At 42.0% G+C, this 24,581-nt stretch overlaps 2 protein-coding genes across 3 annotated transcripts in view; one reads left to right on the top strand and one right to left on the bottom strand.

Annotated features, from left to right (window-relative positions):
- Positions 1-14,411, bottom strand: part of gucy2g (guanylate cyclase 2g) — a 59,773-nt gene extending 45,362 nt beyond the window's left edge. The window contains exons 1-3 of the mRNA XM_078412724.1: positions 14,351-14,411; positions 6,917-6,970; positions 545-783 (exon numbers count right to left, since the gene is read on the bottom strand). Coding sequence (XP_078268850.1) covers positions 545-783; positions 6,917-6,970; positions 14,351-14,411 — 354 coding nt within the window. The remainder of the gene's footprint in view (positions 1-544; positions 784-6,916; positions 6,971-14,350) is intronic.
- acsl5 (acyl-CoA synthetase long chain family member 5) overlaps positions 6,101-24,581 on the top strand; it is a 49,413-nt gene continuing 30,932 nt past the window's right edge. Inside the window, exons 1-5 of one of the 2 annotated variants that reach the window (XM_078413502.1) lie at positions 6,101-6,279; positions 20,868-21,026; positions 22,093-22,207; positions 22,300-22,364; positions 24,252-24,353. In XM_078413502.1, the coding sequence (XP_078269628.1) occupies positions 20,895-21,026; positions 22,093-22,207; positions 22,300-22,364; positions 24,252-24,353 (414 nt within the window). In that variant the 5' untranslated portion in view covers positions 6,101-6,279; positions 20,868-20,894. Of the gene's footprint in view, positions 6,280-9,338; positions 9,468-20,867; positions 21,027-22,092; positions 22,208-22,299; positions 22,365-24,251; positions 24,354-24,581 lie in introns of those variants that run through there. The other variant, XM_078413503.1, reaches the window with a different exon arrangement.

The raw sequence follows: 24,581 nt of genomic DNA, 5'->3' as shown, positions 1-24,581 counted from the left end.
TAAAATTTCACCTTTCTGTTTTTGCTTCTACTTACTTTATCTTTTCCTTCATATTCCCTTTATTTTATTATCTTTGGAAATGATTTATTTTCTTAGCTTACTCAGTCTGCTCTCATTCATGGGTGCGTCGTTTGTATCTGGAGCTCTTCTCTTTAAACTGCCCCACATATCCCATCCTTCATGGAATCAAATAATTAGCTATGCGAAGTAATAGATGCAATTTCAGAATGTTGTACCATCCACTTTGCAAAATAAGATAGTTTAGTACCAGCATCAACGTAAAAGAGCAACCAAAGGTAAATTGGAAAATTGTTACCAACCAGTTCTCCCATAGAACTTTTTTATGAGACCTACTTACAATTTGATCCAAACATTAAAAATTGCAGGTTTAATTTGCTCCATTTTCCTCCACATTAGAATTTGTTTCAGAAGATTTCTCCCTGACATAATCATTTTAGTTACGTTCATTTTTCAGGAGACATTATATAACAGACAATAATATATTAACGACTAAACAAGAAATCCGGTATAAATAATCTCTTACCTCTGACACATCCGGACAGGCTGGTCCAAAAAGAGCAGAAATATTGTACCTCTGAATCTGGTCTATGAACTCGCGAATGGATACCTTAGGATTGCAGTCACTGTCGGCATACACAAAGTCCAATGTATGATTAGGTAGGAGGTAGGGATCTGAATTTATTTTGTCAATGGCGAGCTGGATGGCAGACCCTATTCTCAAGGCACTGAAGGGGAAGGAGATGTTTCTGGGAAGCTGAAGTCCTATGTAGAATTTCGAAGACTCATTGCAGTTAACGGAACAAAGCATACAGGAAAATAAAAAGACATAGGAAAGAGCAGCTGACACAACCATTACATGCTGTTTACTGCAAGGATACAAACCAGGATCTTTATGATGAAGTTTGGATTGTTTTGGCATCATCTCCCAACTACCGAGTGAAGAAGCCAATGGTGGTCAGTTCCTCAAGCAATGTTAGTATCAGAGATCACTTATATTTATAACTAGCAGGTGGATGTGTTAATTCCCGAGTGCCTATGGCAGGACAAATACTTCTTTGTCACTAATTAGCAGAACTTCCTGACTGTCATGTCACAACTTTGATTTGAGTGTTAGGCTCAGGTTAAAACAAATCAGCTCCAGAAATTGCACCTGGGTACAAGTTGTTTTTTTCCCCCTCCTTATTCTGCTTCTCCGCTATTCTGATCATTCCTTTCAGTGAATTCAACCTGATAAGACTTAACTGGTTTTAGATTTTTCCCGAGGTCTTGACAATATGATTTTTTTTTAAAATCAAGTAATTGGCATTGGATCAAGATAAGGTTTCTTGCAACTTTATTGGTTTCAAAATTGTATTTTTAATTTCACCCCGACATATTTTGTACTGCGCCAGGTTTTCTGCTTTAATGAGCTCTCGTTTTCTGTTATAAGTTTCCAGTCTTTGATTAATCCTGCCCTCATCATCCAAGGGAGACCAGAATTGCTTCAGTTAATTCTAAAATAGTTTATTCCTTCAATTTTATTTGCATTGAAAATGCAAAGTAAAAAAAGGTAATTTCTGGTAACAGTCTCAGTTTAGTAAAAACCAAATCAACAAGTGATTTTGGAATGGTGGATATTGTGTCGTCATTCCTACTTCTCTCACTTTGGTCGTGCCACCTGGAACATTGTTCATCTGGAAGGAGAAAAGCACAAGACAAGGGTTATAATGATGGTATTGACCAGTGTTGCAGTGTTAATTTTTTAGGTGCCGGACCTGTCACTGGTGCCGGAGCGGCCGCTGTTACATTCCCTGCTAGTTAAAATTCCCTGCTGTTTATTTTGGTTTTTTTTACAGAGGTGCCGGAGCGGTGCTCCGGTGAGCTCCAGCAGCACTGTACCCCTGATATTGACTATAAGGAGGGGCTGGAGAAATTTGGATTGTTTTCTCCGGGATCATCCGAGTCCAAGGGGAGGCAATAGACAATAGACAATAGACAATAGGTGCAGGAGGAGGCCATTCGGTCCTTCAAGCCAGCACCACCATTCAATGTGATCATGGCTGATCATTCTCAATCAGTACCCCATTCCTGCCTTCTCCCCATACCGCCTGACTCCACTATCCTTAAGAGCTCTATCTAGCTCTCTCTTGGATGCATTCAGAGAATTGGCCTCCACTGCCTTCTGAGGCAGTGAATTCCACAGATTTACAACTCTCTGACTGAATTTTTTTTTCCTCATCTCCGTTCTAAATGGCCTACCCCTTATTCTTAAACTGTGACCCCTGGTTCTGGACTCCCCCAACATTTGGAACATGTTTCCTGCCTCTAACGTGTCCAACCCCTTAATAATCTTATATGTTTCGATAAGATCCCCTCTCATCCTTCTAAATTCCAGTGTATACAAGCCTAGCCGCTCCAGTCTTTCAACATATGACAGTCCCGCCATTCCGGGAATTAACCTAGTAAACCTACGCTGCACGCCCTCAATAGCAACCTGATTGAGGTATATAAAATTATGAGAGGCAGTGATAGGTAGACAGTCGGACAGGTTTAAGGTGAGAGGGAAAGTTTAATGGAGACGTGTGGGGCAAGCATTTTAAACAGAGAGTGGTGGGTGCCTGGAATGTGCTCCCAGGGATGGTAGTAGAGACTGATGCGATAGTAGGACTTAGGTCTTTAAAAAGGCACATGAATATGCTGGGAATGGAAGTATATGGATCATGTACAGGCATAGGAGATTAGTTTGACGGCACCATGCTTGGCAGGGGGATTGTGGGCTGAATAGCTCGTTCCTGTGCTGTACTGCTCTAGGGTCTATGACAGTAAGACAGCATAGGACAGAGAGCTTTGCACAGAAGGCTGTGGATGCTGATACATTGAACACATTCACTACTGAGATTGGTAAATTATTTGGATTCAAAGAAATCCAGGGAAATTAGGACGAGGCAGTGAGGTTGATTTAAGGTAGATTCTGTTGAACAAGTGAACGTTTGTGTTACCAGACATCCACTCGTACAATATTGCTGAGTCAGGCCATCTTATTAATCTGCACATGCTTTCAATACAACAGCTTGGCTAAAGGCATTTGTTGATAATATGTCCCTCATTTAATGCTAGGTAGCTGCAAAGGGATGGAGGTGGTTATGGATTCCCAGTATCATGATGGGTCAATTCAAATTTAAAAAAATTGCTGACTTTACCAAGGGTGAAGGTATTGTTAAGCAGAAATTATGTACTTGAGATCTGAAGTAGACACACAAACTCAATCTGCAGAACAATCTGCTGGCGGAACAATCAGTAGGTCGACTAGCATCTGTGGGGGCAAACGTATTGTTGATGTTTTTGGGTTGAAAGCTCACATCAGGGTAAGAATAGGGAGGGAAGGTAGCAGAGAGGGGCTGTTCCATCTGCACTCTGAGTCCTGATGCAGGGTTTTGACCCAAAACATTGACCATTCCTGTCCCCCACAGATGCACCTCAACCTACTGTTCAAGGGTCACATTGAAATAGGTTGGGAGATCAGGACCACAGCCTAGCTTGTGAACCTTCACTTCAGTACTCAGTAGTCTAGTCTTTTATCTCCTTCCATAACAAAATGTCTGCTTCGTTTACCCTTAAAGGTACAGAATTCCAAGAATTCACCACCTTCTGAGAGAACAAGAATTCACCACATTGCTGCCTTAGATGGACAAGGTCTGTGTGATTCCTAGTTCTGATTCTTCCACAAGAGGGAACATTCTCCTCACATCCACCTGCCAGGATCCCTCGGGTTCTTCAGTTTAGTTATTTCAGTTTTCAGTTTAGTTCATTGTCACGCATACCGAGGTTCAGTGAAAAGGTTTTGTTGCGTGCTAACTAGTCAGCGGAAAGACAAAACATGATTACAATCGAGCCATTTATAGTGTATAGATACTTGATAAGGGAATAACGTGCAAGGTAAAGCCAGCAAAGTCCGACCAAGGATAATCCGAGGGTCACCAATGATGTAGATAATAGTTCACCACTGCTCTCTGGTTGTGGCAGGATGATTCAGTTGCCTGATAACAGCTGGGAAGAAACTGTCTCTGAATCTGGAGGTGTATGTTTTCACACCTATACCTTTTGCCTGATGGGAGAAGAGGGAGTGGCCGGGGTGCAGCTCATCCTTGATTATGCTGCTGGCCTTGCCGAGGCAGTGTGAAGTGTAAATGGAGTCGATGGAAGGGAGGCTGGTTTGTGTGATGGTCTTTTGTGATCATTATTTGTTTCAAAGATAGTTGGAAAAGTTAATAATGATGTTACAATGACATAGTGAGAAAGGAATTGCTCTGCTCACAACAAAGCAGAGGAGCAATGCAACATGCCCATTGGCTGGTGACCTTAATAGTTTTCACAGCACATGGGTGCCATCAAGAATACAACGGACTCTTAGAAACAGAGGCCGAAGCAGTGAACTCCTTTGTTCAAAGAATCTGATGAGTATGTTGTACATTGCAAACAGGGTTCTATCCACATATCAAGCAAATGACATAAAAAATGACAGATGGAAAGTACCAGAGGGGTAAAATCCAAAAGGCAACGATAATATCCATGATCAAGAGAGCAATGGCCCTGTGATGCAAATTAGTCAGAGTAATAGGGTCATATAGCTTGGAAACAGGCCCCTCAGCCCAACTCATCCATGCTGTCCAAGATGCCTCATCTAAGCTAGTCTCTTTTGCCCACATTTAGCCCATATGTCTTTGAGCCTTTCCTATCTATGTACCTATCCAAGTGTCTTTTCATTGTTTAGTTTAGTTTAGTTTAGAGATACAGAGTGGCCCACCGAGTCCAGGCCGACCAGCAATCACCCGAGCACTAGTTCTGTCCTACACACTAGGAACAATTTACAGAAGCCGATTAACCTACAAACCTATGTAGGATGGACGTTTTTGAATGTGGGCGGAAACCAGAGCACCTGGAGAAATCCCAGGCGTTCGCGGGGAAAACGTACAAATTCCGTACAGACAGCACACATGGCCAGGATCGAACCAGGGTCACTGTGTCAGTTTCATTATAGTATCTTCATTAACTATCACCCACTATGCTCTATGTGAAAATATTGCTTGTCACATTCTTATTAAATCCCGCCCCTCTGTACTTAAACATATGTCCTCTTGTGTTTGATTCTCCTACCTTGGGTAAAAGACTGTGCATTCACCCTATCTATTCCCTGCATAATTTTATATGTTTCTATAAGGACTCTCAGCATTCTGCGCTCCAAGGAATAAAATCCTCGCCTGCCCCACCTCTCCCTATAGCTCAGTCCCTCAAGTCCCGAAAACATCCTCGTATTCCGCATGCCCATGCTTACCCTTTGCATGATGTAATGCCACCAACAGGACACCAGAAAGATAGTGTGACAGTCTTTAGGGCAGAAGGTCATAAAGAATAGGAGTAGAATTAGGCCATTCATCCCATCAAGTCTCCTCTGCCATTCAATCTTAGCTGATCTATCTCTCCCTCCTAAATCCATTCTCCTGCCTTCTCCCCATAGCCACTGACACCTGTACTAATCAAGAATCTATCTATCTCTACCTTAAAAATACCCACTAACTTGGCCTCCACAGCCTTCTGTGGCAAAGAATTCCACAGATTCACCACCCTCTGACCCTAGAAATTTCTCCTCATCGTTTTCCTAAAAGAATGTCCTTTAATTCTGAGGCTATGACCTCTAGTTCCAGACTCTCCCACTCATGGAAAGATCCTCTCCACATTCACTCAATCCAAGCCTTTCATTATTCTGTATGTTTCAGTGAGGTAGCAGTGTTCATTGATGGTACCAGCCCCCTACAAATTCCATAGGTAACATAACCAGCTGTACCTTTGATCCTTGTATAATGTCCCTCCACCATGGGGTTTAAACAAACACCTACGTTACTATTTTGTTTTGTGTGTTCATTTGACCTTTGTCAGCATTTGCAAGCTATCTTTTACTTTACACTTTGGGGTCTACTATAACCTTTTATCTTATCTATTTTGGCAGAGCAGGCTGGTAAAGATAATAAAAGGTTAGGGGCCTAGATTTCATTTGCAGAGGTTAATAGAAGCTTTTTAATAGTTAGTAACTCATTAACAGCAGACTTTCATACAATGTTTGCAATCGTTAAAAAAATAAGTAGTTCAAAGGACAGACTTTATATAACATGTACTATCGGAAGCAAAGTACAACTGGACTAAAGGAAATGACTGCGAAAAGCGTGGAGAGTTTGTAGACTGAAAATGTAACATCACAACCAGGAGGAGAAGCTATTAAATCAAGTAAGTAACAAGAGCCATCTATGATATTTGAAATCAGGTATCAATTAACCCAAAGGTGGGATTTAAACCAGCTCTGCGGTGTGTGGGAAACTGGTTGATAGGAAACTGTCCCTGTTCTTGCATCTGGAAGAAAATGTTTGAATATGTCTAGCTCTGAGCCATTGAGGAGGAACATGAGGTGGGTGTTATGGGGAGAAGGTAGGAGAATGGGGTAAGGAGGGAGAGATAGATCAGCCATGATTGAATGGCGTAGTAGAATTGATGGACCGAATGGCCTAATTCTGCTCCTATCACTTATGATTTTATGAACTTATGATGAGTTTAGACCATTCATACAATGTTTGCGATCGTTAAAAAAATAAGTAGTTCAAAGGCCAGACTTTATAAAACATGTACTATTGGAAGCAAAGTACAATTGGACTAAAGGAAATGACTGCAAAAAGGAAGGCATTTCTGCAGAGTTTGATCTAAGGAATAGATATAACTATTTTATAGCTATCGTTAAGCTTTTATTGAGATACTGTTTAAGAAACCTACCAAACAAATATCTGTTTTACTAATTGAGTTTGGGGATCCAAGCATGAGTTAAATTGTTGGAATTATTCCACAAATTCCAAAGTTCAATTTAAAGCAATACCTTGTCTTTTATCAATAGTTTCATATTCCAGAATTTTTAGAGCCAAGATATCTTCTGATAACAATGCATCAAGATATCAAAAAACAAAGTTGCCCGACAGTATATTGTACTTTGATAAAATTTCATGCAGTTGTACTTTTTTTTGTTAATTGAATTTAATACAGAGGGAGAAATTTTGAATTTGTATCATATCTTTCATGACCTTAGGTACTCTAAAAGACTGTGCAGTGAGCTATTTGTGGCATGCAGTTACAGTTATAATGAAGGAATGTGATAAATCATCAGGGAAAAATTAGAGAGCCAGGACATTGTAGAAAGCTCCCATATTCCTCTCTGAATGCTGGAGTGGGATATTTCATATTCACCTTACAAAACACCTTTGAGGTAGAAGGAAGAACAGGGAAGCATATTTTACGGGAATGTGAGTTCAAGGCACTCTAAAATATCAGTGATTTCAACTGAGTGGGATTGCTAAGTATTGTGGTGCATAGCAAAGATTTGAGTGCATGAAACTCATAATATGCATATACAGGTACAACAAGCAAGTCGGAAGACGAATAGAATTTTGGCCATTATTGCAAAGATTATGGAGATAAAAGCAGTTTTCATGCTGGTGGTGCTGCCATGGAAACCATTTTTTTTCTCTTTCTATTCCATTAAAACCTTTCAGTGTTGTGAACAGCTGATTTAAAGCTCCTTTTTACAATCGAGAACAATCTCATCATCTCACGATGTTTTTGCACAGCTTTACCATTGCAGACACTCTACTAATCTCTGTTGCCCCTTCATGACATTCACATCTCTCCTGAAGCATGCCCAGAAGCAAGTACAATACTCCAGTAGAGGTCTCACCGTACTTTATGAAGTTTTTATGCTTGTTCTTCACATCTCTATTTTAGAAATGTATTACAGTTGTTACTGGATGTAGCCATATTGAGAACTCCCAAAGCTCATAAGATTAAGGAATAATCTTTGTCAATAACATAGAAATCTCAGTTATTATGCACCTACACAAGCATATATTTCTATTACTTCATGTCTGATCATAATAGTATCAGGAGTAGGTCACATATTTACTCAATGATGTTTTACCCTTCAGTCAGATCATAACTAAACTCTTTTATTTTCCCCACTATTTCCATAACCCTTAACTTCTTTAGTGTTGATAATGTATTGATTTATGCTGTAAATACATTAGCCGTATTGATTGATGATCCAATGACTAGAGAATTCCAAACATTCGAGAAGGCTGGAGCGATTGGGCTTGTATACACTGGAATTTAGAAGGATGAGGGGGGATCTTATTGAAACATATAAGATAATTAGGGGATTGGACACATTAGAGGCAGGAAACATGTTCCCAATGTTGGGGGAGTCCAGAACAAGGGGCCACAGTTTAAGAATAAGGGGTAGGCCATTTAGAACGGAGATGAGGAAGAACTTTTTCAGTCAGAGAGTGGTGAAGGTGTGGAATTCTCTGCCTCAGAAGGCAGTGGAGGCCAGTTCGTTGGATGCTTTCAAGAGAGAGCTGGATAGAGCTCTTAAGGATAGTGGAGTGAGGGGGTATGGGGAGAAGGCAGGAACGGGGTACTGATTGAGAGTGATCAGCCATGATCGCATTGAATGGCGGTGCTGGCTCGAAGGGCTGAATGGCCTACTCCTGCACCTATTGTCTATTGTCTATTGTCTATTCACAATTTTGGGAGAAATAATTTTTTTCCTCACTTCATTCCCAAAAGAAATACATCCTGCAAAGGTAAACTATGCACTCTATTCCAGGTGTAGTCACACCAAAACTATATGTTGCAATAACATTTCCTTATTCTTATGTTCCAACAAGTTTTCAATAAAATGTTATATACTAATGGTATTTTTAACTGGTTGTTATATCTACACAATATCTTCAACAACTCTTAAATCCATTTATAAATGAACATTTGCTCTTCTCTCCTCCTTTAAAATAAATTCTACTTTTTCATTCTTCCTGCTTTGGAGGCCAACTTCAAACTTCCCCATATTTTACTTCATCTGCCATTTTCTTCTCCAATCAGTTTTCATGCACTGTATATCTTTGCACATCTAAGCTTGCAACACCCCCTGTCATGTTTCCTCATTGAAACCATTGATATAGAATAGCTAATGCTTGAGTACTGATTCTTGTGGCACCCTACCAGTCGCACATATGGATTGAGCCCGTATCTATATCACAGTCACCATGACTAAAGGAGATGAAGGTGAATAAAACTGCTTAAGATTAATATTGCTATTGAGACATTATTGCGACAATCAACATTGATTGAGCCAATTGAACCTTTGAACCCATCTCAGCAGAGGTTCGTAGATACCTGGGTGCAGTGGCCTTTTTAATCAGAAGTTGGCTACTTGCCATGGGTGACAGGAATGACATTTTACCATAGAAGAAATGATCTTTAAACCCAAACTACTGGCAGAGTACCTCTCACAAAGTAGCTCTGGTAATAAAGATAGGAGCTTCAGCTTTAAGTGTGTGTCTTCCATTTCAACCCTCAGTTATTAACAGCTCAACTACTAGGTATGTAAGGCTGCTTTCTTCCATGTTGATATAGTTCAGCTCAGTCATCTTTATCTTTGTTACCATAATTCTGACGTTTTAGTCCATTGCTCGTGATAAAATGCGAATAATTCAAATTTTCTTCTACTGGTTCTTTGCTTTTTGATCTATTTCGTCAATGCATGCACTTGACATTTGACCATTGTTTATTTTTTCTGAGCTGAGTGAAACATTTTCTCTAAATTTAGCCCTTTGGTTCAAACAAATCCAATTCTAACTTTAAGATACTTTGCTTAAGTTATTGAATTCATAATATTAAATTAATGTTAGCTTGATACATAATATTCATAACGGTTGAAATCTATTCGTAACAGCAAATATCAGGAGGCGTGCTAAGAATGTATTTTTGCCTGTTTGCTTTAGTTCTATGCTTTATGATATAATTAAGTTTGTTATATTTGTTGAATGTACTGATTGAAAGATTATAGTTAGCAATGTTAGATTCCACTGTCTTAACATAGTGATGTCACAATACAAATATCTAACGTTTACCCAAACTAATAATACTCAAAACCTAAGGAAATGAATTGGGGCAAAAAACTACAATTGATAACAATGTATTTTATAGCATTTTCAGGATGTTATGTGTCAAAAGGCTAAATCCATATTAACTATTCATTTTGATGTTTCCCTTTCCCAAAGTAACTTCCTAAAATAATTCAGATGCTGCCTGGTATAGATGCTATCTGGTATCTGGTAGATGCTATCTGCTAGCACAGAAATGTTTGATCTCTTAACAAATGTAGTTTGCTTCTGTTTGTTTTTGGTGAATATTGCATTTGGTTTCATTTTATAACTTTGATTTGTTCTGTGCAATGTAAAAAGCATCGCTCACCTAAGTGCATTAAAATTATAGTGGATTTCCATTCCATTAGATATGTTGTTGCTTCATGTGTTTCGGTCACAAAATGTAATCATTGGAGTTTTCATTTAGTTATGCACTGTTTATGGCTGCAATCAGAATTTGCAAAACAAATTCTCATTAGGTGAAATGTGTCCTGTTTATATTCATAGCTGGATTGCTATAAGTTTGAAAGATGCTATTTTCACCGTGAAGATTTTTCACTTTTAAAATGCATCCCTTGGTGAAAATTTCTATCTGCCGACATGCATGTGTCTCTTATTGCAATGTTTCATAAAAAGAGTTAATCTTCTGTCAACGAAATCCCAAGGTGTAGCATTGTGAGCTTTGTACCTTGTGAAACGTGAATGCTGATATAACGTGTTTGTAATAAGAGATAATCGATTACCCTTTAAATTGTACCCATGGCTTGAAACCCCTATCGTAAGTCCAAGGTTACTCATTCAACATTTTAATAGCTGCAAATAAAAGTTTTGATTCATTTGGACCTAGTTGACCGCATTGTGAGTTTGCATTTGGTACATTTGTTGTTGGCTCCTTCAAAATTTAAAATGTATTTAGGAATACTTTTCTCTGTGGTGAATGAGTTAGCCAATCAGAATGCAGACATTTTATCTAACTAATGAGACAACTCCATGTCGTATCCACTGCACATCAAGATTAGACCTAGAGTTAACTTTTTTTTTACAAATGTTTATTTAAACAGGCCTAAAAATTATTATTTTATGAAAGGGATAGTGAATCTGAAAATATGTAAATATACATTGAACATTGGACAGTACAGCACAGGAACAGGCCCTTGAGCCCATGACTGTGCTGACCATGATGCCATTTAAACTAATCCCATTTGTCTCTACGTGGTCTATATCCTTCCTTTTCCTGCCTCTTCACATTCCTGTCTAAATGCCTCTGAAATAGTGCCATCATATTTGCTTCCACCACCACCCCTGGCAATATGTTCTCGGCAGCCCTACTGTTAGTATAAAAACCTGCCTTGCAAATCTTCTTTAAACTTTTTCCCTCTCACCTTAAATGAATCCCCTTTAGTATTTGATGCATCCACCCTGGAAAGAAGATTCTGACTACCTATCCTATTTATGCCTTTTATAATCTTATAAACTTCTATCAGATCACCCCCTCAGCCTCTGACGTTCCAGAGGAAAAAAATCTAGATTCAACCAACGTCTCCTTACGGTTAATACTCTCCCATCCAAGCAACATCTTGGTGAACCTCTTCCGCACCCTCTCCAAAACCTCCACATTCTCCCTGTAATGTAGCAGCCAGAATTAAGTGGTGACACACAATATTCATCATTGGGTTTTATATGTCATGATTTTATGCAATTATTCTCTTCTAATTTGGGCTTCATATCTGAGGAAGGATGTGCTGGCTCTGGAGAGAGTCCAGAGGAGGTTTACAAGAATGATTCCAGGAATTAGCGGGTTAGCATATGAGGAGTACTTGACAGCACTGGGCCTCTACTCGCTGGAGTTTAGAAGGTTGAGGGGGGACCTCATTGAACCTTACAGGATAATGAAAGGCATAGATAGAGTGGATGTGGAAAAGATGTTTCCACTGGTGGGAGAGTCTAGGACCAGAGGTCATAGCCTGAGAATTAAAGGGCGCTCTTTTAGAAAGGAGGTGAGAAGAACTTCTTTAGTCAGAGGGTGGTTAATCTGTGGAACTCTTTGCCACAAGAGGGCTGTGGAGGTCAAGTCAGTAGATCTTTTTAAGGCAGAGATAGACAAGTTCTTGATTAGAACGGGTGTCAAGCGTTTTGGGGAGAAGGCAGGAAAATGGGATTAGGAGGCAGAGATCAGCTGTGGCGGTACCCGGGGATTAGGCCACTCCCTGGATCATCCCCCTCGGCACGGGTTGGACAGGGCTAGTGCTACGGGGGTTGCCTGAAGGGGCTTGAGAGATAACTCGTGCTTGAGACTGAAGAGAGTGTGGATGTTCTGTTGCTGCATTACTGCATGCCTACCTGGCATCTTGCCTGATCCCTACTGCGTCCAGGCCCACTACACTGGTGACCCTCGACATTTCCTCGCAAGTTGCGATGGACCCGAACGTTCCTCAACACGCACTACCTGGCCCTGCCGGTCAGCCACCTCTGGACCCTGCCGGACCCCACCCCGTGGACCCTGCCGACCGCGCCACTCTCCACGCCTTGGCGTTGAAGCTGCCTCCATGAATTTGTTGGGATGGTGGCCTTTTACCTCCGATTTGTGCCGTCTGCAGCCCGGATCATGCGCCTGCTGTTCCACCTCATGGCGGGCAAGCGCAAGGAGGTCGAATGGACTGACGATGCGGTGGCGGCGTTCCAACACGCCAAGGACGCCCTGGCTACGGCCACGATGCTCGTGCACCCACGGGTGGATGCACCGACCAACCTGACGGTCAACGCTTCGGATGTGGCGGTTGGGGCGGTGCTAGAACAGCAGATTGATGGGTGTTGGAAGCCTCTCGCTTTCTTCAGCAGGCACCTCAGCGGCGCACAGCGGAACTACAGTGCCTTTGACCGCGAGCTCCTGGCCCTTTACCTTGCCGTCCGCCACATCTGCTACTTCCTCAAGGGGCGTACCTTCACCGCGTACACGGACCACAAGCCCCTCACCTTTGCATTCGCCAAGGTGTCCGACCCGTGGTCAGCTCGCCAGCAGCGGCAGTTACCTTTCGTCTCGGAGTACACGACCTCCATCCGTTTCATCGGAGGCAAAGACAACAGAGTGGCCGACGCCTTGTCTCGACCCGCAGTCCACGCCGTCCTGCAAGTGGCCGATTGCATCGACTACTCATCCCTGGCGGCGGCCCAGCTGACGGACGATGAGATGTCCGCCTATCGTACCGCCTTTTCGGGCCTGCAGTTGGAGGACGTTCTCTGTGGCACTGGGGGCGCGACGCTGTTGTGCGATGTATCCACCGGGCAGCCGCGCCCCATCGTTTCCGTAGCCTGGCGGCGCAAGGTGTTCGAGGTGCTCCACGGGCTGGCCCACCCTTCCATTCGGGCGACGACGGCCCTCGTGGCTTTCCGTTTCGTGTGGCACGGGTTGCGTAAACAGGTTGGGCATTGGGCGCGCACCTGCATCCCGTGCCAAATTGCCAAAGTACAGCGGCATGTGCGAGCGCCGCTCCAGGAGTTCATCGTCCCTCGACAGCGGTTCGACCACTTCCACGTGGACATCGTGGGGCCGCTGCCGCCTTCTCGGTGCTTCACCCACCTCCTGACTATGGTGGACCATTTCACGCGGTGGCCGGAGGCAGTTCCACTGCCGGACACTTCTGCCTCTACTTGTGCCCGTGCCTTGGCGGCACACTGGATTGCCAGGTTTGGAGTGATACTCGACATTACGTCCGACTGGGGGCCGCAATTCACCTCCGAACTGTGGTTGGCCATGGCTCAACTACTGGGGGTTAACCTGCACCGCACCACAGCGTACCATCCGCAGGCGAACGGCCTGGTGGAGCGCTTCCACCGCCAGCTCAAGGCTGCCCTGAAGGCCCCGCTCGTTGGCCCGGACTGGGTCGACGCGTTGCCGTGGGTTTTACTGGGCGTCCGCACTGCGCCCAAAGAGGACTTGGCCACCTCCTCGGCTGAATTGGTGTACGGGGCCCCACTGACAGTGCCCGGTGAGTTCGTTCCATCAGCCCAGGGTCAGGCGGAACAACCATCGGCCGCCCTGTAACGCCTTCGGGAGACGGTGGGCACGCTGGCACCGGTGCCGACGTCTCGCCACGGTTCGGTTCGGCCACATGTCCCTTCCGCTCTGCAGGACTGTCCGTTTGTTTTCCTGCGCCGGGATGCTCACCGAACGCCCCTTCAGCGTCCGTATGAAGGACCATTCAAAGTGCTCGAGCGTGGCACTGCCACCTTTGTTTTGTTCTCTATTGCGCGGCTGAAGCCGGCGCACGTGGACATTAGCCAGCCGGTCCTACTGGCGCGGCCTCACCCTCGGGGTCGTCCTGCGTCCCAGCCCTTACCCCCAGCGTCCCCGCGGCTTTCTTCGCCTGGCAGTGTGGTTCCAATTCCTGTAACCGCCATGGTGCGCACACGGGCTGGTCGTCTCATACGTCCCCCTGTCCATTTCATGCCTCCGGTTCTTGGGGGGGGGGGGTTCTGTGGCGGTACCTGGGGATTAGGCCACTCCCTGGATCATCCCCCTCGGCACGGGTTGGAGAAGGGACTAGTGCTACGCGGTTTGCCTGAAGGGGCTTTGATAGATAACTCGTGCTTGAGACTGAAGAGAGTGTGGATGTTCTGTTGCTGCATTAAAATGACTGTTAATACCTACCTGGCGCCTTGCCTGATTCCTACTGCGTCCAGACCCACTACAAGCCATGATTGAATGGCGGAGTAGACTCGAAGGTCCAAATGGCCTAATTCTACTCCTGGAACTTGTGAACTTTAAGCATTGAAGTTCTTTCGAAGCTTTCAAGATATCCACCATCCCCCACCCTTGTGTACATTTGTTTTCTCAGGCAGCTGTATATAATTCTATTGATATTACTAAATTAATAACGAAAAGATAAGCAGAATCAAGATGTGATTCATGTTTGAAGGTGGAAGCAAACACTCATTGAAACATGATTTCATCCTCCCATCCTGGGTATAAGGTTGAATTTTCTGAATCATATTCTGTACAGGATTAGAGGGCCATTTGATCATTCGTTGAAAGTGACTGCGGTCTGCCATAAACACCATTTCAGGTTGATCATCAACGGCCTCTCCTATAAGTGGCCTAATTACTCTATTACGGAAGTCAATTCACATTGAACCACATTGACTTGCACAATTGTGCAGCACAAGAACCCATAGACAGCATCCTTCTTGATGTCTTTCACATGGCGACTGCTTCAATTTCTCTGAGAGTAGATTGAGCTAATACATTAGATTGCTTCAGTCAAAACCAAAGTGCTGGACGACCTCAGTGAGTCAGGCAGCATCTATGGAGGGAATGGCAGATAATCAGGATCGGGATCGGGATCCTTCTTCAGAGTTGTGGAGTCGTTTTTTTGTTTTAGTTTCAGTTTAGTTTATTGTCACGTGTACTGATGTACAGTGAAAAGCTTTTTTTGTTGCATGCTATCCAGTAAGTGGAAAGAGTACAATCAAGCTGTTCACAGTGTACAGATACAGGACAAAAGGAATGCTGTTTAGTTCAAGTGAAAGTCCAGTAAGGCCTGATAAGGTAGTCCGAGGGTCTCCAATGAGGTAGATGGTAGGTCTGGATTGCTCACTAATTGATTATAGGATGGTTTTGTTGCCCAATAACAGCTGGAAAACGATCTCAGAATCTGGAGGTATGCGTTTTCACACTTCTGTACCTCTTGAGTGAAAGGAGAGGGGAGAAGAGGGAGTGTCCTGGTGAGAATGGTCCTTGATTATGCTGGTGGCCATGCTAAGGCAGGGTGAAATATAGACTTAATGGAAGAGAGGTTGGTTTGTGAGATGGTCTGGGTTGCATCTACAACTCTGCAATTTCATGGGATCTTTAGAGAGCAAACCATGCTGAGGAGTTTGTGGGGGGGAGGGGGGAGGGGGAGGAGGAGGATTGGGGGGGGGAGAAAGCTGGACAAGAGAGAGGAAGTTGGGGCAGTGGGGGTGGGAGTAGAGTTCTTCACAGATGCTGCCTGACCCATTGAATTTCTACAGCACTTTGTTTCGTTGCTCAGGATCCCAGCATCTATATAGTTTTTTAGTAACACAGCATAGAAACGGGACCTTTAGCTCACCGACGCCACGTGACTATTGGTCACTCACACACTAGTTGGATGTTATTCCCCTTTTGCATCCTACACACTGGGGGCAATTTACCTACAAACCTGTACATCTTTAGAATGTGTGAGGAAACCAGAGCACCCAGAGAAAATCGACACACTCACAGGGAAATGGTACAAACTCTGCACAAACAGCACCCACAGTCAAGATTGAACCCAAGTGTCTGGCGCTGTGAGGCAGCAGCTTTACCGCTGCGCCCCTGTTGATTTAGTTTAGGATACATTTAACAAAATTATGTTAAATATGTATAAATAAATAAACTAAAGCAAGCTGGAGTCACTAGTCTCCTAGTTGCACCAGTCACCTCCTAGTCTGAGGAGGGTTATGGGAATATGTGAAGAATAAATAAGGTTAGGATTGGATTAATAAAAGGATGGGTGCCTGATGGTTGCCGTGCATTCAGTGGACCAAGGGATCTGTGTCCATGCTGTACGTCTCTGATTCAGCGACTCTAATAGTAATGTTTGTGGTAAGTGAAGACAAAACGTGACTTTCACTAAAACCTGATTTTCTAGAACCATGTAGAAAATATGGTTGTCTTGATCTTGAGATCTTGATCATGCTGTCTTGATTGGAAATTGATAGAATATTTTGGAAGTGTTTATAGATTCTGCACTGACAGGAAATTAGGAAATCATGCCACATTGAGGAAAGATTTTACTCAGTGTAAACAGCAGATCACCCTAACATCGCAAGTCTCCTGTTTAGATCTTTTAACACTTAAAAAAAAAGTAAACTCTTTCTTTAGAATATTTTACAAAAGGATTCCAAAATGTGACAAAAATATTTCATTTTGTTTTAAGTGGTTTATCTTTCGTTCTTGTTATTTTACTCACTCTCACACTTGTAGGTTTTGTTTCTTGCTTTTTGTGGCTTATGGAGCCAATGAAACACGCACCAACCGATCCAGTTCCATTCTTGAACTGGTACAGAAGTGCAAGATGTCGATTAGCTGAATCTGAGCTCTTTCTCTATGAATAGATGTCTTGGCTTCAGGCCACCAACTCACTGACCACCAAACATCTTGTTCCACATCCTACCTTGTGTAGGAAGGAACTGCAGATGCCGGTTTACACCGAAGATAGACACAAAATGCTGTGGAGTAACTCAGCAGGTCAGTGAGACAGGCAGCATCTCTGGAGAGGACGGGTGACTTTTCAGGTCGAGGAGGGTCTTCAGAAGGGTCTTGACCCAAAACCTCATCCATTACTTCTTTCCAGAGATGCTGCCTGTCCCACTGAGTTACTCCAGCATCTTGTATCTACCCACATCCTACTTTATTCTCATCTAAACACAAAGTGCTGGAGGAACTCAACTGGTCAGGCAGCATCTGGGGAGAGAATGGACAGGCGATGTTTCAGGTTGAGATCCTTCTTCAGACTGATCCTTCTTCGGACTGATAGAAGGGGGGGGGGGAAAGATGGTAAAGAGAGGAAGGCGGAGGACAAAACCTTACAAGTGATAGGTGGATACAGTGGTTTGATTGGCAGATGGGTGTCATGAGTGACATAGGTTAGAGATGAAGAGAAGGCAAAAAGGTGTCAGATAGGGAGAGGAGAGGAGGAGTGAAATGTAAAGCTGGAAGGAGGGATGTGAGTAGAAGGGATCAAGGAGAGGGGAAAGAATAGCCCTGCTCCTTTCTCCTCCTTTGTACACTTGTCTCCCATCCCCGAGTCCCTCCTTTCCTTTTTATCCCCGCCCCCCTCCTCTGCTCACCTCCCCTCGTCTATCATGATTGTTATAAACTGAGGCAACAGAAAAATTGCCATGGGATAGTTTGATGTGGTGAGATGTTTTGTATTGCATGTGGAGATCTTGTAGTGAACTGGAGTAGCATGAGGTCGCCAATGACCTGGATATGGGCTTTGGTCAGGGATTACATTACCTATGCAAAGCACCTGAAGGACTTTGGCAGAGAACATTATTTCTGTGGAAATATTAGTCAGAATATTATTTAGCAAAATTTGTCTTTTTAAATAAACTTGCTTTGAAACTGCAATGCATTATTGACATACATGCAAATCAGATTACTTCATAAATTTTCAATAAAGCAATCTGAGAAAAATACAGTTAAATTTTACCCAGGAGTTAGATTAACAATCACGTTGCTTCAAGTTTAAGCGTCATTCAATGATGATTAAGAAGCTATTCCGTGATTTGTTTAAACAAGATCTTATCTTATATCCTCCCATATCCTAACTGACCCATAAATGCGGTGATTAATTACAGCTGTGACCTCATGTGCTTCTGATAATTAATTGGCAACTATAATCACATAATACTTTGAAATACACAATCGTGGCACATTGAAGTATTTGGAAATTTCTTAAACAGGGTCAAAGGCAAAATTTAAAATTATTCAATACATACATCTACTCACATTAATGTTACGTAGATTTCGGCCATTTGGCCCATAAGCCCGTGCCTCTGTTTTTCACCATATGGGTGCAGTTCTGTGATGCACATTATACGACCTTCAGCTATATCCAGTCTGCAGGATGGATGTCTGGACAATTCCTAAAATGACTCAAAGAAACATTTAGACAGGTACATGGTTAGGTCAGGTTTAGAGGGATATGTGCCAAATGCAAGCAGGTGGGACTAGTGTAGATGGGACATGTTGGTCGGCGTGGGCAAGCTGGGCCAAAGGGCCTGTTTCCATGCTGTATGACTCTATGACTGCTCCCAGAACCTTCCTGACACCAGGTCTTCCTGACACCAGGGACCTATCTAGAACTGGGACTGTGGACCCAGACATGTGGTAGCCAGGAGCAGAGACAGGGATTGTGCTGGTCCGATCCCTTGCCAAAGCCCATATCCAGGTCCATATTCACCGCTGAACCCAGGTACACTATGCTGATAAGGCATGAGTCTGTCAGCTTAAAATGAATACAATACTGGTGGGGAAACAAGGACCCGCAGATGCTGGACGCATTCGCAGAACATAAAGCACTGGAGTAACTTAGCAGGTCAGGCAGCATCTCTGGAGGACTTGGATTATAGGTGTTTGGGGTTGGGACCCTACAGGTGGTTGCAGGTCTGTCACTGTTCAACACTGGAGTGAATTACTGATATCACAGTCTATCACATGATACAGTATTGGTGGGTACAGGTCTGGCAAAGGAGAGAGCAGCACCAGAAATGTGGCAAATGGCTAGTAAATGCACACTGAGTGAATGCACTGAGGTGCAGAGACCATAGCAGTGTGGCAGTGACCTGACCAGCGAGAAACCTTAAAAGAGGCATCAGTTTATTAGAAAATAAGGCATGATGGGGGCAATTAGTGGAGCAGTAAAGATGCAATGAATAAGCAATATGATCTACAGTTGAGATAAAGTTTATAATAGTCAATAAAATGTATTTTAATAATTGGAAATTTTATTGAAGGAATTTATTAATCTTTTTAAAGACATCACTATTTTAAAAATTACAGATATTCACATTCTCACTTTTCCATGAAGATACTGTACTTTTAAATTTGATTTTTTTTTCCCATTTATTAATTGCGCTAACGACAATGTAAAATGTTTGCTTTCTTGTTTGCAAATAAACTATTTATTTTGCTCTGAATATTGTTGGTTGATGAAATTTTGTTCTACTACAAGTACAAGTGAGAATCAGTTACGTCACAAGCTATTAAAAATCAAAAAGCTCACTGGCCCATCTCAGTGGATTCACTTTGAATTGTACCAGGATGTCTCTCCCTTTTGTAGCATCACACTGCTATGCCTCCAATTCTCTTTCCCTAGAGTACATACGCTTATCGTTTTGTTTAATGAACAATCTCGTAATGCTAGTTCTAAAAACTGACTTGTTTCAACTAGAATTCATTGGTATTCAACACTCTCACACCGAGGGAGTGATTATTTCAGGAACATTAAGGTCATTCAGTGGAAAAAACTTCCAAAGAAACATGCAGATGGAGAGGGTGCTAACAACTAGGGGAAGGGAAAAATGGGAAACAGATTGCAGTTAGATTGCAGAGGGGTTAATGAAAATATTAAAAAGAAGCAGTCTAGCAGAAAACTTGACTACTATATGTAAAGTGATGATTGAAGGAAGTAAGCTATCTTTCAGAGATGAACTTCAGTGGAACCTCCTGTATCAATTTGTCATGAAATCGCAATCACCATTTATTAAAATATACAACATACCGACATTCATCGATTGCAGAGTTTGAAGCGGGGGGGGGGGGGGGGGGGTAGGGGTAGGGGTAATCAAACATACTAGAAAGGGTTTTTGTTGCTCAATAGCATGTCATAGTTTGTTGGAGGTGGCAGTTTGTTGAAAGTTTAATCAGTCAAGAGAGTCAAGAGTAAGTCAAGAATTAAGAGTGTTTATTTGTCATATGCCAATTTGACATCAGCCAATGAAACTCTTGTAGCAGTTAACGGGCCTATAAAAACACAATATACATGGATAAATATAATAATCAAAAATTCAAGAAATTAACAACCATTATAATAGTCCAACATTTTTAAAATACAAATTATTCATACTGCTTTATTCAATCTTGCATGCTCTATGAAAATCATGAAGACCCAAGAACCTAATTTGTGCCATTGTAAGGTTAGGTTTTCAATTATCAATCTCTGGATGTAAATAAAATTAGGTATCATATAAATTTATTTGGGAAAATAGCAATCAAGATTGGTCAATAATTTGAGATGATGAATATTGCAAAATGATTGAGTGACCCTTTTTATATAATTATTACAGCCACAACTTTGCACCAGAACTTAAACAATGAGCATCTTCTTCCTGGCTGCCTCTGTGCCAGTTCTGGTCTTGATCGCTACTATTATTTACTGGTTGAGAGGCAAACCAGAACCCATCAAATCATCATGTGATCTTTCCAAGCAATCTGTGCAAGTCAAGGTGAGTTGGACGAAATTTAGATAATAAAGACGATAAAATGTAGATAAAATGTATTTAAGGATATCCTTTTATTTGTCACATTTAACTTAATATATATGACATTTGATGTAGATTTTCATTTCATGAAGAAGCAATAAATTAATCACACTGGTTTGTCACAAACCCACTTTTGTCAATTTCCCTCATATTCTCTTTCTAAATGCATTGAATATTGCTGGTCAATGACTTCTCAACCAAGCATAAACATGACTTATCAAGGATAGTTGTAGTTTATAAATTCATAAGTTGTAGTAGCAGAATTGGGCCATTTGTCCCATCAAGTCTACTACACCATTCAATCATAGCTCATCAATTTTTCTCTCTCAATCCCATTCTCTTGCTTTCTCCCCATAACCCCTGACACCTATGCTAATCAATAATTTGTCAATCTCCACCTTAAAAATATCCATTGACTTGGGCTATACAGGCATCTGTGGAAATCCAGGCTGTATTGATCCAGGCCTTTCACTATTTGGTAAGTTAATCATGGCAGAGGGAATGAGATCATGTCTCTTGACCATCAATATTGAATCCATTCTGGTTAAGTTAAGGCTGTGAATCAAAGATTTTGGCTCCACTAGACAGATGGGTTAAAAATTATTTTGGGCTGGTTCAATGTACTGTTAGTTGTTCTGAAATCATTGGCTGCTTGAAATATATAACTCATTAATGAAATTGTGATTAGTCTCTTGTTTTCATTAAGTTTTCCAGATTAATGTGACAAAAATGCACTGGGGTAGAACAGTCAGAGGATTATGTTGCATCAGAATGTACTGTCAGCTGATTTGGGAGTGCTCCATATTAATGTACTTTATATTAGTCCCAACCTGAAACATCGTCTGTCCAGACCCTCCATAGATTCAGCCTGACCCCTTTGATCTCCTCCCGCACTTCATTTATTGCTCACGATTCCACCATTTGCAGTTTCTCATGTTTCTATGTAATTTGTATCAATCTGGATTTCAGTATCATCTGCTTCATGAAGAAGTTTCGTGAAAGAAGCTTATTTTGTTCTTTTTATTTGCAGAATGGTGGAGGTGCCAGGAGAAGTGCAATCCTGAAAGACGATGACGTGATATCTCACTTTTATGATGATGTCAGTACACTCTATGAAGCTTTCCAAAGAGGTTTACATGTATCAGGTATTAAAATACTCCACAACCACTGCACTGGGATCTATCTTAATTCTTTTCTATTTCACTATTTAACAGTATTATATATTTTTTCCTGTCAGGTAACGGGCCTTGTCTGGGTTACCGCAAACCTAAACAGCCTTATCAGTGGCTCTCTTACAAACAGGTAAGAGGTGTTGAATTAATGAGAAAATCCTGGAAATAGTACAGAGATCCAAATTGTGGATGAGCTTGGGCAATAGAAAGGTACAGTTTGTTAGGATGGGGTCTTGACTCAGAGGAAAATGATAAATAGTTGGGGAGGGTTTGTACATGGTGGAACTGTCATTATGAGCTCTCAGTCTCAACTCCACACCCTAGTCTAGTTAAATACACGTCAATTCAGGAATCCGATTCACACTGTGAATTCCACCTGAATTGCAAAGTTGCGCTAATGAACTTTGGACCATAGCTTCCTTTTGCACGAGTTGCACTTGACTGAATTGTTAGATGAGAGATGTATAAAAGTTACAAAAGATAAGAAAGTATATTTATCTCTGGCAAATCATGAACTAACAGGAAGGCATACTGTATTTATCTTATTAAGTTCAATAGTGTCTACATACAAAATTAGAATAGGTTGTCTATTCATAAGTTCATAAGTCAGAGGAGCAGAATTAGACCCATCGAGTCCACTCTGCCAAACAATCATGGCTGATCTATCTTTCCCTTTCAACCCCATTCTCCTGCCTTCTCCCCTTTTACACCCAATACTAATCAAGAATCTGTCAATCTTTGCTTTAAAAATATCAAATGACTTGGCCTTCACTGTTTCAATGTTCCTCTTCATCGAATAAAGGCCCAGTGCCGCCAAACACTCATCATACGTTCACCCAATCATCCCTGGGATTAATGAACAGCTGAAAAAGTGTGTTTAGATAGTGATCCAAACCTAGAGCACTGTTTCAAGGCATCTAGATAATTTTCATATTTTTATTAATGTGTTACAATTGATATTTTTCTTCTGAAATATGAAACTGAATATTCCTAATCTAGTGTGTCCAAGGTGCAGTTGCAATGAAAAAACCTGAACTTCCTGCTCATTAAAATCAACTAGCAGCAGGTAACAGGAAGCGCAACCTGTAGGTAGAAACTATCAGCGTGGAATGTTGCAGGAGTCCTATTTACAGTCCCACATTACCAAAATAGATGCAAATAATGCACTCTGACATTGTTTAAAATAGATTAATTCTAACTCCATAGTGCTCCTCATGTTTAATGAGACACGTGCCTGTACTGTGGGTGAGGATGGGGGGGAGGAGGTGTAGAGCAAAAGTATCCGTCATTTGTCAGCATCTTTGAGAAGTAAGCTCAACATCCCGCTCTTTCATCAAAACATCCTCAGTGCTCACGTTTCTTCGAGTCCTCTATCCGTACCCAATCCTTCGCACTTTATTCACCTGTTCCATCATGTTCAAGCTAGTGCCCCTCTCCTTTTGCTTCTACCCTGGTGCTGCACTTCTCCCAAACACTTTTAACTCTTTTTTATTGTACTACCACGATTTTCTTCTCTTTAGCCCCCTTTTATTTTTGCCTTCATTCCTATCCCCTTCCTCCTGGCATCTCTGTCAGCTATCCACTCCATCTGCTTGCCAACCACAGGCATTCACATCATATCCATTTAATCAAATGTCTATTAAACCAGCTGAGACCTTCTCTATGGTTACATTGCTAACCTCTCCCGTTCTAATTCTGAGGCAGTAACTCTCATTCTTGCATTTTAATGTGAATACTGGCAGCAGTTGACACTATTCTCATTTGGGAACAAAATGCAACATTACAAGGACAACAAGGGCATTTGCAACAAACGTCATGGTGCTTAAAGTTGTTGATGGGTGTAGTCCGAAGAAGTCAATAAAAATTCAACTTTGGGCCATACATAACTCACTATTGACTTAAAAACATAACTTAACTGGGAGCAGTAGGTTGTGCAATGTTAAATGGATGGAATGGGTTAATAAATGCACAAGTGCTCTGTTTAAATCAATACTTAACTGTTCTCATTTACTTATAGGTGATTGATAGAGCTGAATATCTTGGATCAGGCCTTTTACATCGTGGATGCAAACCATCCCCAGACCAATACATTGGGATATTCGCTCAGAATAGACCTGAGGTAAAGGATATTGAACCTTAGACTTTAGACTTTAGAGATACAGCGCAGAAACAGGCCCTTCGTCCCACCAAGTCCATGAGTCGATACACACTAGGGACAATTTACAATTTTACCAAAGCCAATTAACCTACAAACCTGCACTTCTTTGGATTGTGGGTGGAAACCAGGACACCTGGGAAATCCCAAGCAGTCACAGGGATAATGTACAAACTCCTTACAGACAGCATC

Source organism: Rhinoraja longicauda, chromosome 16, assembly GCF_053455715.1.
Source record: "Rhinoraja longicauda isolate Sanriku21f chromosome 16, sRhiLon1.1, whole genome shotgun sequence".
Classification (NCBI taxonomy): Eukaryota; Metazoa; Chordata; class Chondrichthyes; order Rajiformes; family Arhynchobatidae; genus Rhinoraja; species Rhinoraja longicauda.
Note: the sequence above shows the minus strand (reverse complement) of the source record. Positions and strands in the feature narration are given on the sequence as shown.